Source organism: Aptenodytes patagonicus, chromosome 5 (assembly GCF_965638725.1).
Source record: "Aptenodytes patagonicus chromosome 5, bAptPat1.pri.cur, whole genome shotgun sequence".
NCBI classification, from domain to species: Eukaryota; Metazoa; Chordata; class Aves; order Sphenisciformes; family Spheniscidae; genus Aptenodytes; species Aptenodytes patagonicus.
This window is the reverse complement of record NC_134953.1, coordinates 82,293,483-82,310,607: the sequence shown is the minus strand read 5'-3', so window position 1 is coordinate 82,310,607 and position 17,125 is coordinate 82,293,483. Positions and strand designations below refer to the sequence as shown.

The following is a 17,125-nucleotide window of genomic DNA, read 5'->3' as shown; positions in this document are numbered from 1 at the left end:
TTATGGAAGGATCAAGGAAAAAACCCAGATCACCTGTGGGAGCTGGCAGATGTCACGATTCTATCTGCACACTGAATTGTTCAGGGAATAAACAGAAGCTTACCCAGCATACTTTCTGGTTTAGTGATGTTTTGACCCCGACTGCTGCACTAGGTTTCTGGCTTTCGCTATTTGAGAAGGTTCTTGCTTGTTTTCTCTGTCACCTCTGCTACTCCTCTGGATGTTGTCACCTACCATGGCTTTCTTCCCAGCCGCAGAATTCAGAAACCACCAACCCCCTGAACACACCGGCCTTTTAGAGCAGTGTGGGAGCTGGGTCACAGTCCTCTGAGTCTTCAGGAGAGGTTTCTCTTAAGGGATCGGGTAGGCTCTCAGCCTGCAGTCAGCAATGGTGCTGAAAGCCCGTCTCCTCCCCTTTTGGATGATTTGCAGCAGGAGAATATTACTATTAAAATGACTATTATTCAATCCTGTTTGTATTCTCCACTGTTTAGTATTAAATTTTTAAGTTTAATCTTAAGATTAATTTTTCTTCGCAAGAAAAGTGTGAAATACTTGATGTACAAACTTCAAGCTGCCTATTAGATCTGATAGGAATTTCTATTAAGGAAATTTAAAAGATTGGATAAATGTAAACTATATTATGAAATATAAACACATCTAAACAAAGTTAGTATCTTAACACCAGTTAAAGTACCCAAAAGTTAATGTTGCAAGAAAGCAGCTTATTTAAAAGTTTATTTTGGCTTCTATAATTTAACCTTTTATGAATTACGTCCCATACAGAAACTTGTATTAAATATATCCAATTCAGTTGACTATTTGTATATTTAGTGTTGAAGCAAATAAAATAATGATGTTTTATTACATATTGCATGGTTATTTTTCAGATTTGAGAGATTTGATTTTTATTTGATAAGAGGTAAATTTGATTTTTTCCTTGAGATGCATCTGATTTTGATTTTGTAAAATGTGTCTCCTATTTCACTAACTTTTTTTTCCAGTCATCTACATATTTTTGGATCCAGATCTTGCTGTAACTTAGGTGGAAACCTGAGCTGCACTATAAATGGCTATACAAAGATTGACAGCAGATCCTGCTGTCAATGAGGTTGATTCACTGAAAATAGATGGATGTATTTTGAATATCCATTGTGCTTTGCTCTTTTAAAAAAATTTATGCAGAAATTTTTACTTGTTATATCTTAACATCTCTATTATCCTCACCCACTGCATGCAGATCTTAGTGTTTAATGGAGAACATAGAGGGCAGCCAGTAAAGAAGAGTATAAGAACCAATTGTAAGTAAATATATACAGCATTTTTACTTTTAGACTTTAGCATAGTATAGAGTAATAGTGTAAATTGTGAATTCCGTTACAATTGCTCCTAATTAAAAATCCAAACTGCCTGTTTTTATAGTTAATAGTTGATCTGCATTTGAAAAAATAATATCCTCATTCAGCATTAATATAACAGATCATGTTGACGAGTCATTGACTGTAATTCAGAGTTATTACACAGCTGTGGTTTCGTCAGGAAACATTCAAATGCAACTCGAAATTCATTTCTCTAACTTAAATTATTCACTTTAGGATTATTTTCCTGTGTTCAGATCCTGCGTTTCAGGAGCTGAACATCTATGACTTGTCAGGGATTCCCAACTCCCAGATCAGGAGCAGCTGAGAGCTCCACTGCTCAGATGTACAGGTCACACAGAGCAGGAGACAACCATGGTAATGCCGAACCAGTGAGTGAGTTGTAGCATTTTGACAGGTGGACATGGAGAGTTTAAGTGAAAGTTTTCTTAATGAAGAAATAAAATTCCCTCCCTTTCTGTGAGCTTAAAAGTTTTTGGCTCTTTAGAGTAACAAACTTAAACTAAACACTTCAAAATAATTGTTTAGTTCTTTTCACAAAAAAAAAATCAATGAGCCCTGGTTCTAGGAAGTATACAGAATTAAAAAAAAAAGGAAAAAAAAAGTAATTTTAAAATGCCATTAATTATGTGTTCAAGAAATAATACATGTATTCTTTTTCTGTGGCTAGATAATTCTAAAGCCCTGATTATATTCTTGGCGTTCTTGATCATTGTGACATCAATTGCTTTACTACTGGTTCTGTACAAAATCTATGATCTTCACAAAAAAAAGCTTGGGTAAGCTTTGTGTTTCTCTCCCCCTCTTATATAAACAGGGGGCGGGGGGAAGCTTTCTATTTTTCCACAAGATTTCCCAACGGGTAGTGCAAAAATGTTACAAGTTTGGTGTTTCATTAATACTGGGGAAAGACATCCTTTTATCTTTTAATCCTTTCAAAAGAAACTAAATTTTTGGTGATTTGTCTGGCAATGCAAATACAATGAAATAGATTTAAAATCTCTTTGCTATACCCTTTCTCAGGGCACAGAAGGACTGATCTGCTAGAACAAAATGTTTTGTCACTAGTTTTGTGAAAAAACATTCACAAAATCTGGAAAACCTTTCCTTCATGATTTAAGTTAAAAGTAATGAAAATAGTACACGCTTTCTTGGAACTCTTTCAGGTGGTTGTTCACCTGAAACAATATCTCAGGGAGGCTTTGTTTATTATAGTCATCTCTAGGTGACTTGGCAGTTCTGTAGGACAGTGGATGGCGATAGAAGAATGGTCATTGCCTTCCCTGACAACTGTGCCAGAGCCCTGGAAAGCCAGGCTAACTGCTGCTATTGCTCTGAAGGGAGGGGGTGCAACGTGTGAGGGGGCATTTGTTGCTGGTAGAAATGGAGGAGTTAGGGCAATTTCTTCAGAAACCTCTCAGCCCTCTGGCAACAGCAGAACTTGGGGACTCGTCTCTTCCAACCCCTTTCCCCCCCGGCTCTTCCCCTTAGGGGGACAGGGAGCTGCTCTTGCTCAGATGCGAACTTTTATGCTTAGGGAAGCAGAACTAATTTTTGCTTGTACAGCTCCAGAGAGTCTGGCTTGTTCTTCGCTACTTAGCATTTAAACTTAATTTCATTATATTTTACGTATGTGTTAGTTTTTTGTCACTTATTTAGCAAGAGAAACAAAGATGGTGTGAGCAGTCACTCCAGTGAAGAAATTAAAGAAATGTTTGCTGCAGGTGATATGGACAAAATTATGCAAGTGGTAAAGTTGTTTGATGTGGTTCCCTTGTTTCTCCCCCGCAGTAGTGCTCAGAGTAGGAAGACAAGGATCCCAACCACCCCTGCGTAGGGCCTGTAAGTCCCAGTTGTAGCACTCCTGTTTCACAGAGAGCTTTCAATGCAGTCTGCTGGTTATGAACAGTCTTGGTGTTCACATACAAACCTGCTTTTATTTAACTCATTATCATATATGTGTCTTACTAGTCAAAGCATTTACAGGTGCTTTTGCTTCTTACAGCAATTCTTCTGAAGGCGTGAACCTTGTTGCAGGTGAGTATCTTTATATATTTAGCAAGTGGAAATAAAGTTAGTCACATGTCTTGCTGTCACCTTTGGATTTTTTTACATTCTAGGTTGTATACATAGATTACAGATATCAATAAGATAACACCTCATTTGGAGGAAAAAAAACCAACTTCAATAAATACACAGCAGAAGTATTTATACTTAAATGAACTGAAAGTTTATCAGTGTTTGAAAAACTCTTATTTATTATTTAATTACAAACCCAATTTTGTTATCCCAGACAACGGTTGTCATATGTTTAACCCTGAGGGTAAGTCAAGAATCAAATACAACTTCAACCAGAATTTCCCTTTCCTGTGCACCTTTTTCAAAGCAAGAATTTAAGCATAAGCCAGTCGTTTTTTACTGCAAAATTTTGAAGGCTTTCAAATCCCAAAGACTGAAACCGAACATTATGTACAACTTTTTGCACAAGATTTCAAAGCCTATGAAGCAAGACAGAATCAGACAATACCAGAAAGCTTCAAGGAAAAAAAAATTATGACATTCAAGCCCACAGAAATTAACTACATTAAATGGGAAGTAATACTGTGTTGATATTCAAATCCATTTACTTAGACACAGTTGTTAAAAAAAAAAAAATCTTTTCAATGTAAATGAAAAATGAATAAAAGTCTAGTTAGAGGTGTTAAAACTTGTTCAATCATTACTTTATCAAGATGATACTACAGATTATTGCAACTCAGAGAATAAGTTGGAGAAAATTTGAAAAAGGAGGCAATACTTGTTGTTACGTTGGTAGGTTGTTTGCACAGTAATCCATTTTACCACTGACAATAAATGATCAGAATGGAAGTAGAGGGCAAGGCCGTGTAACTGTTGTGGGTGTTGGGGCTGTTGCTGTGACCTGAACGTGACAATCGCTGCTTTGTACAAAAGCGCTGTTAATGCAACATCCCTGCACGTGGCCGCCTCCTGAGAGGTCTCCTGTCAGGTGGCAGAGCTGAACAAGTTCTGTTATTCCCAGGGCCTGTTTGCTTACAGCTGGCTCAAGTGACACCATTTTTTTGAAAAATAAACATGCTTAGTTAAAATACAAGGGTTTGTCCTTTTGTTAATTTATCTGACAATTCGAGAATCACATTTACTGAAATGTAATCTACATTTTCAAAGTCAGTAACGATAAATATTCAACGTTTTTACACAGTTAAAGATGATGACAGGCAACTTCTGAACATAGAGCCAATACCTTCGGAGCAATTGCTGGACACGTACAAGAGGAAGATTGCTGATGAAGGAAGACTTTTCTTAGATGAATTTCAGGTTTGTCGTTGGCTCAAAATATACCACAAATTTGTAGCCAGGTGGTTGGAAGAATTCTGCTCAAGAGCATGTTTGAAGTATAGGCACTGGTTATAAATAAATAAAAAAAAAAAAAGAATCTGGAGAATTGAGTGAATTCTCATCTGAGGTCAAATAGGCTTCAGTTAATTTTGCTACCAAGCAAATTGTAAGATGATGGTACTTTTTTTTTCCCTGAAGGTGTTTTTCAGCAGAAGTATAAAATACACAGTCTAAATACTTCTCATTCTAAAGTACCTTTTAATGCATATTTTTAATACTCTCTCTTACTGCATAGCCATGGGGATATAAATAATATATAATTGTGGAGATATATATTATTTATATTAAGGAAAAAGAAATTTGTTTATTTTAGATATAAAAAATACATGAAGTAGCATCGTGTGAAACAGAATGTTATCTTCCAGACTCAGTAGTACCAAATTTCTTCCATATGCATTTGACTGTAAGTAGAAGCTATTTTAAACATAGGCTTACCTAATAAAAGAAACTTTGTATTTTACAGAGTATTCCTAGAGTTTTCACTAAATTTTCAATAAAGGAGGCCAAAAAAAGCCATAATCAGAACAAAAACCGTTACATTGATATCCTTCCATGTGAGTATTTGTTACAATTTTTGCATGTTTTATAAATATTTGTTTTCTTAGTGCCTTGAGATAATACCATTATTTTGTTTTAAATTATTTAAACAGACGATCATAACCGTGTTGAGCTCTCAGAGATCCCAGGAGACCCAGGATCAGACTATATCAATGCAAGTTATATTGATGTGAGTGACTTCCACTTAAAATGTCTTAGGCACTATTGACAAAATTCTGTAGTCTGTATATTTCATGCATCAAAGACCTTTGAGGATTTCCATTTGAGTTCTTTCCATCTTTGTAGTTTATTTGGTATTATTGGACTGTTGCATACTGACTTTATTTTTAAAGTTGCAAATCTTTTAAATTGTTCATGCTTCCTTTCTAAAAGTTGATAACATTGTACTTTTTATAGGGCTTCAAAGAACCAAGAAAATACATTGCTGCACAAGGTAATTCTTAACTTTAAAAGAATATGCTTTCTTTATTTACCCATTTTTTGTTAGAGTAGTAAAAAAGTATTAGTAAATTTGAAGAAAAATTGAAAATCTGACATTTTGAAATTAAATATGAAAATGTTGCCAATGAGCTTTTGCTTAGGAAATTTTGTGAAGATGAATAAATTGTACTTCAAAGGCAGATTTCTCATGATGTATAATTTTACACCAAAAGTTTTCAGATTTCACAGCTATGCATTAAAGATATATATGAGACTTTTAAAATGTTGTAGCCTAATGGCAGCAGTCATAATGAAATCAAGTGTGTGCCTGTTGTTTGCGTGATCTCTGGTTAGCTTTTCAGACTGCATGGCTAAGCATGTCAAGAAGGCAAGTGTTTTTTCCTGTAGCTGCACCCTTTGAAAAACTCCCTTAAAATATCTCCTGCTAGGCCCCAAGGATGAAACCACAGATGATTTCTGGAGAATGATTTGGGAACAGAAGGCAACAATTATTGTCATGGTGACTCGCTGTGAGGAAGGAAAGAGGGTGAGAAATAATCCATCCATCCATGCATCCATCCATCCATCTTTCTGTCCTTCTTTTGTCTGAAAACAGAAAGGGTTGCTGTGCTGTGGTGAATTACATTTCCTTCTTAGTACTTTGTTTTCATTCTTTGCTGTTCTCTCGTTGTGGCAGAACCTATGTTGGAAAGTATGCCAAAACAGTGTTGCCTTATGGAATTACCAGTCTTATCAGAAAATGTCACTTAGTCACAGCTGTAAGTAGCAGAGGGTGAGCCTCCAAATTACAGCTAATAAATCCAGAAAAGGGCTCAAGGTAGAACTCTAGCTCCTCACAGGCTTGTCATAAAAGGTATGGTTTGTATTTTTCTCCTGTCTATTACTTTCTGATATCCTGGCAATGCTCTCAGTAAATCCTAGACAGAGTATTTTTTTAATCCATTCTCTTTGCCCTTCCTTTAACTGGAAGGTTGGGTGCTTCTGGCTTGCTTTTGTGGCTTATTCCAGGTACAGCAGGAAGAAGGGGAACTGCTGTTTTAACTGCTTTTAAAGATGAAAAAGTTGGCAGCATGCAGATTTACAGCATCCCCAAGTTAATGTTATAGGCAGGCAGGAGCAACGTCCCTCACTAAAGACTGAAAAAGAAGCCGTAGAAGTAGCTGCAAAATTTTCTACAGCCTTCAGGCGACAGCAAGAGTAGCTGTTCACTTTTTCAACTAGTGTACAGGATTTTTTCCCCACTTTATGTTCCAAGATAAATTCCATGGACATAAACTTCAGGTCAGAGACCTAAATTGTTGGATATTTGGAATTATTTAGCGCTGACATCCTAGGCAGTGACAGCCTTTTCAGGAGAAGACAAGACCTGTGAGAAGTTGGAAAAATTATACTGAGTTGCCGTCTGTTTTAAAACAGACTTTCTTCTAGCTCTCAGCTCTCTGCCACTTTGCTGTCATGCTGCTCACCTAACTTCATATCTTCATAGAACAAATGTGCCCAGTACTGGCCGTCAATGGAGAATGGCTCTGCAACATATGGGGACATCATTGTGAACATCAATGAAAGTAAAACTTGTCCAGATTATGTAATTCAGAAACTACATATCACAAACGTAAGTTGATTCAAAAGTGTAAGACTGACTGGAATTGGAGTGTCTATTTGGAGTCTGTAGGTATTGTTGAGAGATCCTTTTAAGAGGAGAAGAGTCATCTGTCAATGAAAGATGCTTTGCTGTTTTTCCCTAAGCAACAAATAGTTTAAGAGGAAACTTCTTAGATGTAGGTGTCATTCCTTACAAGAAATATAGACATAGGTTTCCCAACTTCAAAATATATTTTCCTTAGTACTCTGGAATCTACGTTTAAGAGGAAATTGTTAATATGCTGTTAAGTATGGAAAACTTAATATACTCTTGTTTCCTTAGATATTTAGTTTGTTCTTTAACACATAAATTTTACTGGTTTATGTGTATCTCAGCATAACCTTCTGCAAGTAAAATCAATGTGACTCATAGAGCACCATTATCTACCCTTGTGATAATTGTACAGTGGGAGATTTACCAATTCTGGTAATCTCAAGTGCGTTTATAAACATAAGTGTTTTAAAATTACCATTTGGCTACATGTAGAATCATTAAGGCTGGTTAATTGCTCTCTTTTATACATCTGAAATCACATTAGTTGCTCTGTGTGTAATTGAGAACAAAATTTGCCATCTAAGGCTAAATGCTTCTCTCGGGCCCTTTGTGAAAATATTTCAGCGAGGGTAAACGGAATGTAAGTCATAGCTAAAAGCATTAAGACTCAAAGAGTAAATATGCTGACAGATCTTCAGCAAAATAGTCAAGCAACAGACTCCACCCATCCTGATCCATGATTACAGCTGGAAGTTCCTATTCTGCTGTCTTATGTTGCATTAAAATTTACTCAGGAAGTGGTCTGATTAAAAGAAAGTTGTAACTTAGTGTGAATACAGTGAGAATATCAGGATGTTAAGAATTAACTATTAACAAGGACATTGCTCTGTGACTAGAACAATCTGACATTAGAAATGAGAGATTGCTGCAGGTTGAGGACTGATTTCTATATGTCTGCTCTCTGTTCCACTGACATCATATTAATATAGATAAAACTGATATTGGTTGTGGAATTTAAGAGTGGTCCCTGGCGAGAAAGTGGAGACTTCTGCAGTTCTGGTGGAATAGTGATGTATAATTACTGACACAATGGCAAATAACTGTATGAATAACCATGCCACAACTGGATAATTCAACTTTGAGTAAGAATTTGGGGGTTAATTACTGGGGAAATGCCCGTATAGCCATACTAAATCTTGCCCAGTAAAAGAACGCCATTGAGATCTTTCTCATTTTGTTTTATAATCATGGTTATCAAAATGTATGTCCTCTCTTTTAATCTAGCAGCAACATATGAAAGTAGGACTCAAGACTTAACATACTTTAATCTTTAATCAAGTGACTTGAGAGTCAGTCTCATTGAAAATCATAGGTTTTCTTGTATCTACTTCTAAACAGTATAAGTCTGAGTTACAGTTTGTTTCTTTTCTTCTTTTTTTTTTTTTAATTCTGTTGTACCCTCAGTAGGCTACTCCTAGGAGACATAGACTTACCAACCTGTACCCCTTGAAGTAAGCAGAGCTATACGCTGGCCAAGTTGTTTATGAATAGAGTGGGGAAACATATTATACTCTGAATCATAGGCTAACCTGAGAAAAAAGTATTTTTAGCAACACTTTGAACCTCCTGCTTGTCCTCTGTTGGAGTCGTGTATTCCTGATTCATAGATATTTTTTAATTAAACTTGAATATGAAAAATGTCGTAACCTGAGAGACAATTGGGGTTACAACATTACGCCACACTGTTTGAAATTTCTATTTAAATATTTGATGGCTGTTGCCTTTATTTTTCTTCTGCTTTGTATATCTGCACTTGATTTTGGCTTTGTGTGTGTATATATATATTTAAAAAACCCCCACACTTCACTTTGTCTAGGGAAGAGAGAGGACAGCTGGAAGAGATGTCACTCATATTCAGTTCACAAGCTGGCCAGACCATGGAGTCCCTGAGGATCCGCATCTCCTTCTCAAACTCCGACGCAGAGTTAATGCTCTCAGCAACTTTTTTAGTGGCCCAATAGTGGTTCATTGCAGGTAAATATATATATATATTTAAAAATTATGTTAATGTTAAATGAACGTGATGTGAAGCTATTCAGAAAAGGGAGCTGGCAAAGGTGTTTGGCTGATCCCAAATTTTGTGATGATTACTTGAGAGTGAGGCAGCCAAAGATGCATAAAAAGGCCTGTTTTCTGAAGGATATTCAGGTCGATAAAATCTGAGGATACGTAGACTTTTGGAAAGCAGCCAGACAAACGTCGGGCTACTCTGGCTATAAGCACCACGTTTGGCAATATTGGCCTTACTTTCATTAAAAGATATTTAAAGTACAAACTCATCATTGTTTGTGTTGCCAATTAATTTACAGCAAGAACTGTTTTCAGTTGCTTCATATCCTGTTGTTACACATTTTCACTTTCGCTCTCTCACTGACTGCTCCCCTCTCAGAGTGGGACTGGGATATGCCATTCCCTCCTGATAACCAAATCCCTTTGTGCTTTGCAGTGCCGGTGTTGGGCGCACCGGGACATATATAGGAATTGATGCCATGCTGGAGGGGCTGGACGCAGAAGGCAGAGTGGATGTTTACGGCTATGTTGTGAAGCTGCGTCGGCAGCGGTGCCTCATGGTTCAAGTAGAGGTATCTCGTTAAAACTCCTGTCACTTAGAACTCTCCTTTGCTAGGGCTTCATCAGTATTTCTCAAAAGTGCGCTGCTCAGTCGTGGGTACTGCTACAGTTCAGTTGAAGTTGTTCATAGAAAATATAGCTCTGAAAAATATTGAGAGAGAAAAACTTCCAACGTAGTTTTTCAGTTTTAGAAACTTCAACTTTTTAAGTTTAGGCTGTAAAAAAAGAAGCCAAGAAGAACATTTTAGATTTGATAATCCAGCTTTTGGCATACAATTCACAAATGTAAAATTGAGGTTGCATAGTCAAACATAATTTTCAAATTCTAAAAACTGTCTAGGTGGGATTTTCAGATGAGTTGAGAGTACAACAAAAGTTACAGACTGATGCAATGCATGTTTTTAACTTATTTAAGCATTTTGCAGATCTTTCAAATCTCAATTGCATATTTCTTGAATGACATTACATTTATTTGCAAAACACTTTTCATCCAACACACTAAATGTGCTCCAAAATGTCTAATTTGATTTTTAATACTTGTATTTAATGCCTATTTGATGTTAATGCTTAATATTATTAACACTAATAACATCATGGGAGTAATAGTTTCTTATAATGGTTTTAATTTTTTTTTTTTTTTTAACTCTTTAATAACTTCATTTTTAAACTCTTCAAATGGGAAACACCAGTCACAGTACATCCTTATCCATCAAGCCCTAGTGGAATACAATCAGTATGGAGAAACAGAGGTCAGTCTCTCAGAACTACATTCCTATCTTAACAATCTGAAAAGAAAAGATCCTCCGAGTGATCCTTCTCTGCTGGAGGCAGAGTTTCAGGTAAATAAGCATTGCATTCTAGTGCCCTTACCTCCCACTTACACTAGAAAGTGCCTTGCACAATAGTCATGAGATAGAGATACCATACATGACAACATGATAGATTGCTTCTGTGCTATTTTGTTTCTCTGGCACAGAAACAGTTTCTTTACCTTCATGAAAAAAGCTGTAAATTAATGAAATTTTATCCCTGTACTTGTGTCTACGTGCATGATTTCCTGTGCCATTGTACATGGTATAACAGGCATTTTTAAACTATAGTCGACATGTGACCAAAATTTAAAGAATTAAAGTAAGAAGTGAGGCACTGGGGCACGAAGACTGGGTGTGGATGTCCAGAGGGGACAACGATTCCAGGAACCATTTTAATCAAGTGTAATACCAAACATCCTCTTTCTTTAGAGATTACCTTCCTATAAGGGGTGGCGGACACAGAACATTGGGCATCGTGAGGAAAATAAAAGCAAAAATAGGAATGCCACCATAATTCCATGTAAGTATTTTCCATGAAACTTCCCTTATTTTATCTGTTATCTTCTCTAAGAAAACCTACTAAATTTTGAAAAAATGAGGATAGTAAATTACCTTACTGAGATGTATTTGATTAATTTTCTCAACACTGTAAAATTAGAAACTTCTCATAGTGTTTTAAAAGAGACGAGTTTTTAAAAATGTGAATTATTGGGAGTGTTTAAGTTTATTTCAAATAAAGTGGCCTTTGTTCTGCAGTCTGTTGTGAAAGGACTGGCCTTTTTCTATCTGTTTCTCCCCCTGCACATGTGGGGACAAGCCCCCCTCTAATGCTATACCTGACCAGCAGTGTGGCGTGACGGTGACACTTTGTCTCATGCAGATGACTTTAACCGAGTGCCGATCAGGCACGAAGACGAATGTGGTAAGGAGGGTGAACATGATTCAGATGATTCCTCAGATGAGGACAGCGACTGTGAGGAATCAAGCAAATACATCAATGCTTCCTTCATAACTGTATGTGTTTAGAGGATCCACTATAAGTATTTCATAAGCTTTCAGCTAAAACTATATTCTAGCTTGAGCTCTTACTCTCTTATTGGCTTCACAAATAGAATAGGATTTACCTGAATAAGGGAGAAAGATCTGACAGTCGATTGGCAAATCCATTTATAGTTTTAATCATGAAAATAATTTTGCTGCAGCAATAAGATGAATCTTTTTCCCTTACATGGTTTTAGACTGTGCAATCTCAAATAATGAGTCTAAATGTAGAAACACTTTTTTTTTTTTTGCGTGTGTGTTTGTTATGTTTAAAACCACTAGCTTTCAGACTGGCCTCATGATAACATGTATTTCTGTTAGTGGGCATGTGCCTGTGTACATGTTGATCCGTATTAATATTTTCCCTGTTAGTGAAATGTAAGTATAGTTATTCACATATGCAAAACCCTACTAGTGAAAATTGGGGCCGTCAGTTTTTTGGTATCATATATACCTCCAAAAGGAGGAGAGCAGTTACTGGTCACTAATGAAGTAACTGATTTTAATGGAATTACTAGCTAAATTTGATTTATCTGAATCCTTTAAAATGCTGCACAGTTAGGATATATATTCACAGTAAATGTATTTTTACTTTTGGGTAGCTCAGCGTGAACTGACTGGTGCACCAACCTTGTGTGGTATAAACTCAATTTCTCGGTGGTCAAATTAAAGAGCTGTGTAGAATTAAATGTTTTAGCCCTTAAAAATATGCTTTGCAGAAAATGGCAGGGTGAGGTTTCACCCACTGCAGCATAAGTATACCTTGCCGTCAATCTGGAAGTGATACTGTTGTTAGGAGGATTGAGTTTAATGTCATTTGGCTTGTAGAATTCCTGTAAGACCATTACCTACTGTGATAGGCATATTTTCCCTATAAACAAAAGGCTTCATTAGTTTATTTCACTGGGTATTCTTTAAATGACAATGAGTTCTGTTGCTTGACAATCACATTTCAAATGAATTTAAGAAAAAAATATTAAAAATTTCTTTTATAGGGTTACTGGGGTCCAAAAGCCATGATTGCAACACAGGGACCACTGCAGGAAACTATCTCTGACTTCTGGCAAATGGTCTTCCAAAGAAAAGTCAAAGTCATTGTTATGCTGACAGAGCTGAAAGAAGGAGATCAGGTGAGGGGATCATCTTCACACTGACATATTAGGGGTCCTCTATATGCAAAGAAAACACTGCACTCTCTCATTCCCTTTCTCCAGTTAAGCGTGTTTCATAGGATGAGGAATTTGGATTTCCAATATAATTTGTTCTATTATTTACCTCCGTAATTTACTTTCTACTGAATTTTTGAGGGCTGTATTTTAAAATGCAATGACACTCCCACTACTTTAAAGTCAATACATTCTGTAAGTGCATATGGAAGATAAAATAGAAGGAGGTTTGAATGGTAAGCACTGACTTGTCCTTTTATCCATTTTAGGAGCTCTGTGCACAGTACTGGGGAGAAGGAAAACAAACGTATGGTGGCATAGAGGTTCAAATGACAGATGTCAACTGTTGTCCTAGCTATACCATACGTGCATTTGATGTTACACATCTGAAGGTAAAAGTTTCTTCGCAAATTATAAAAGGAAGTTTTAAATTTGTTTCCCTGTTATAAACTTAGCCTAAAGAAAGAGAAGGGACGGTTCCCGCTGCACTTACCTCCTGCTCTAAGAAATGGAAATATTTTTCTCTTCCAGACCAGCAGCCAATCATGATAAAGGCTATCAATTAGCTCAGATTTCCCATTTAGTGAATTGCTGAGATGGTGATAGTGCAGTCTCAGGAGGTCAGCTGTCTTTTGTACTTTGAGCAAAGCTTGGACGTCTACCTACCTCATATTCATGAAGTAGAACTCACATCACCATGCAGTTCCTCAGGAATGTAATTTTTCTTTTGTAAATCAGCTGCAATAGATGTACTACGTGAATCTTTATTTTAACCTGAACATTGCCTACATCTCCACTGCTGTTTTTCAGACGAAAGAAACACAGAAGGTGTATCAGTATCAGTATCACAAGTGGAGTGGCTTGGATGTTCCGGAAAACCCCAAAGATTTAGTCAGCATGATTCTCAACCTTAAACAAAAAGTCCCAGCCAGACCAGTCACTGAGGACAACAGGAGTACCCGCAGCGTCCCGCTCGTTGTCCACTGCCGGTGGGTCTGAATTCAGCACATACCTTAACCTAGCTCTAAGTTCTGGATATACATAGCAACCACAATTTTGGGATGCCTACCTTTTCCCACAAGCCTTTCCATGTGTCTGGAGACTCAGCTCTCCCTAGAAGATTCCTTGAATTGCTCAAGCTTGACCTTTTTGATTGTAGTGCTTCTCTTGCGCAAGTGTGGGCATGGAGTAGGTAGTCAGAGCTAGCTGCTCTTGCCTGGTATGCATATTTTGAGAAGAAATGCTAGGTCAGAGTGCTCTTGTAGCATACTACTAATGAGGACCCAGCAGAGCTTTTAGGTTCACCTCTCGCTCCAGTACATAAGCCCACTTTTTTAGGACCATTTCCAGGAATAGCCTTGCATACCGTCTAAAACGGAGGATAATCCTGCTAACAATTCTCGAGACTGTAAGTCTGAAGCTTCTAATTTCTTTCTTACCCCTTAAGTGGCCACGTGAGATGCAGGTAGCCTCTAGATAAACCATGTCTTGTGTGTGTCCTACAGATATTTTTAATTGTAACATTTCAGTGCAGTAAAAAATGTTTTTGAAATGTAATTCATTATGTAGACTTTGAAATAAATCTAACATTTAGTCAGAGGACTTGCTGATTTTACATTTTAAATTTACGTGTACATTTTACATCATCTTCTAGTGATGGATCACAGCAGACTGGTGTATTTTGCGCTTTAATGACCCTCTTGGAAAGTGCAGAAATAGAAGAAGTAGTAGATATTTTCCAAGTAGTAAAAGCTCTTCGTCGCACCAGGCTGGGAGTGGTCTCCACCTTTGTAAGTAAATCTTACAAATTACCGGAAAAAATTATGAGATAACTTATCATGGTCACTAATATCCTCGTAACCTTACGCATCATTTCTGCATAGGGAACTCTAATTCTGATCAGGACATTCACAGCCACTCACCACTACTTGGGAATTGGCCATTAATGATGAGAATGAAGGAGTCTGTGAGATGTCCAGAGCTGCAATTCTATAACACCTTTGTGGAAGGGTGCATATTATAAAATTACAAATTGCATGAATTGATGTTTCTGCAGTTGCTTCAGGGATGTACGTGCACAGTGTCCCTTAACTCCTGCAGAGTTAGGAGGCTAACTCCATTTCACAGGCTAGCAGCCATCGACTTGTTTTGTTTAAATCGCTCCAGAGGAATTGTGTCTTTGTGGCATACACTGTGCATTTACCAACAAACCAGACCTCGGTGGCATTGATATGGGACAGGTTATTAGATGACTTTCCTAGACTCCTTACAATGCATGTTGTTTATGACTTAGGTACTCTTAAAAACATATTTTTGGGACTTTGTGAACCAAGAGGGTACTGGGTGACTCAACGTGGAACATCTGATGCAGGCAGTTACAGAGACATTACATACACATGAAATCAGAATAAACCATAGTAGCAACATTCTGTATGCCAAAAACTGTGGAAGCTGTTTCATATGCAGTCTTGCATGTTCAACTGCATGTTACATTTCTAAAATTTAAGAAAACAGAGAAAGAATGGGTTTATTCTTGGGCTCTGAGCATTCCATTCACACTGTGTTCTTCTCTTTAAGGAACATTACCAATTTCTGTATGACACCATTGCCAGTACCTACCCTGCACAGAATGGACAAATAAAGAAGAACAGCCAGCAGGAAGATAAAGTTGAATTTTGCAATGAAGTAGAAAAAACAGATCAGGAAACTGATTTGATCGCTATTGATCTTACCCCATCAACGCCAGAGGAAAATGAGCCTTCTGAAGTATGTGATGATTCTAAGGCTGCAGATAGCACTAAGGGAACAGAAAGCTCTACAAATGGCCCCACAACTCCAGTTCTAACTTAGAACCTCTACTAAAAAAAAAGTGCTTTTTCATGTGCAAAAGATTTTAAATGAAATAAGAAGTATAAGATTTCTTCCTCTTCCCACCTTTTTTTTTGAAAACGTTTACTGTTATATCAGTTTTTCAAATGTACAAATTTAAACAAATACTTGAAACTTGTAGAGAGTAACAAAGAACTGTGAAAGTTTAACTTTTGTGTAGATTTGCATTTAATACTTCTTCAGAAACCTTTTTACTATTTTTATACTTTTTTTTAAAAATATGTACAGTGTAATACTATGCTGAGTAGTGGCCATGAAATTTTTTTACTTCTGTAACAAGGAGAAAAGCAACTCAGAACAACAAGATTAGTGTGTTGCAAAAACAGGTCTGTCTTCAAAACTATTAGCAAGTAAATTAACCTAACTGGTAAGCATATATTCTAGCATTTCAGGAGTGCTGACCACGCATTGCCTTAATAATACTCTGTGGAACTTGCGGGACTTTGCCAAACAGCTTTAAGAGCTTATAATTTACATCATGTGGCAATTCACAGGGAATCTGTAAGTCCTCCCATATCAATGTGGAATAGAAATTTTTGCATTTTTCTAACTTGCCTCAAGGTGTCCTTGTTGCTCCACATATATAAATCTGAGATTTCAATCTTAGACTCAAAGAAGAGTTTGGAGATTGGCATTTGAATGATTGCCACGATTCTGATAGAAAACACATTCTGTTTACTCTTAGAGCTTAAAATACTGCGTGCTTGCACATCTATTTCTTATGCTTACTGTTATTTAAAGGGACTGCTTCCGTGAATGCGTCTGACCTGTTTTCAGAATTGGAAAATACTTAGATATTTTTCCTCCAAACCTTGTAGATTTTAATTGGTACAGGATTTTTTTTTTCGTTATGAGGTTTTGTGTGTTACAGTTGTGATATTTTTACTATTTCTTGCTGGATTTTACCCTACTGTTTTTAGAACAAATAAAAAAGATAATTAACAAGGTGGAAATTATTTTGTTCTATTGGACTCTGCAAACTGATAATTTTCTTCTAAATGCACAAAATCTTGTGCTATCCCATACGTGGATAAAATTTACAAATTTCCACAGGAAAACACACTATTTAATTCTTATAAAACTGTGTGTGAACCCAGGTAAGTGTTATGATTCTCTCATTACAGAGGAAGGAAACTTCATTTTTCTTTTGCTTGA

The 17,125-nt window shown here is 36.7% G+C and overlaps 1 protein-coding gene across 6 annotated transcripts in view; it reads left to right on the top strand.

Annotated features, from left to right (window-relative positions):
• PTPRC (protein tyrosine phosphatase receptor type C) overlaps positions 1 to 16,914 on the top strand; it is a 65,534-nt gene extending 48,620 nt beyond the window's left edge. For all 6 annotated transcript variants that reach the window (XM_076337976.1, XM_076337981.1, XM_076337980.1 and 3 more), the window contains 19 exons: positions 1,241 to 1,301; positions 2,050 to 2,158; positions 3,385 to 3,416; positions 4,600 to 4,715; positions 5,260 to 5,350; positions 5,447 to 5,523; positions 5,751 to 5,787; positions 6,224 to 6,321; positions 7,282 to 7,407; positions 9,308 to 9,465; positions 9,938 to 10,073; positions 10,752 to 10,901; positions 11,304 to 11,394; positions 11,755 to 11,888; positions 12,911 to 13,045; positions 13,351 to 13,473; positions 13,892 to 14,070; positions 14,736 to 14,871; positions 15,659 to 16,914. In XM_076337976.1, coding sequence (XP_076194091.1) covers positions 1,241 to 1,301; positions 2,050 to 2,158; positions 3,385 to 3,416; positions 4,600 to 4,715; positions 5,260 to 5,350; positions 5,447 to 5,523; positions 5,751 to 5,787; positions 6,224 to 6,321; positions 7,282 to 7,407; positions 9,308 to 9,465; positions 9,938 to 10,073; positions 10,752 to 10,901; positions 11,304 to 11,394; positions 11,755 to 11,888; positions 12,911 to 13,045; positions 13,351 to 13,473; positions 13,892 to 14,070; positions 14,736 to 14,871; positions 15,659 to 15,931 — 2,262 coding nt within the window. In that variant the 3' untranslated portion in view covers positions 15,932 to 16,914. The remainder of the gene's footprint in view (positions 1 to 1,240; positions 1,302 to 2,049; positions 2,159 to 3,384; positions 3,417 to 4,599; positions 4,716 to 5,259; positions 5,351 to 5,446; positions 5,524 to 5,750; positions 5,788 to 6,223; positions 6,322 to 7,281; positions 7,408 to 9,307; positions 9,466 to 9,937; positions 10,074 to 10,751; positions 10,902 to 11,303; positions 11,395 to 11,754; positions 11,889 to 12,910; positions 13,046 to 13,350; positions 13,474 to 13,891; positions 14,071 to 14,735; positions 14,872 to 15,658) is intronic.
• The last annotated feature ends 211 nt before the right edge of the window (positions 16,915 to 17,125 follow it).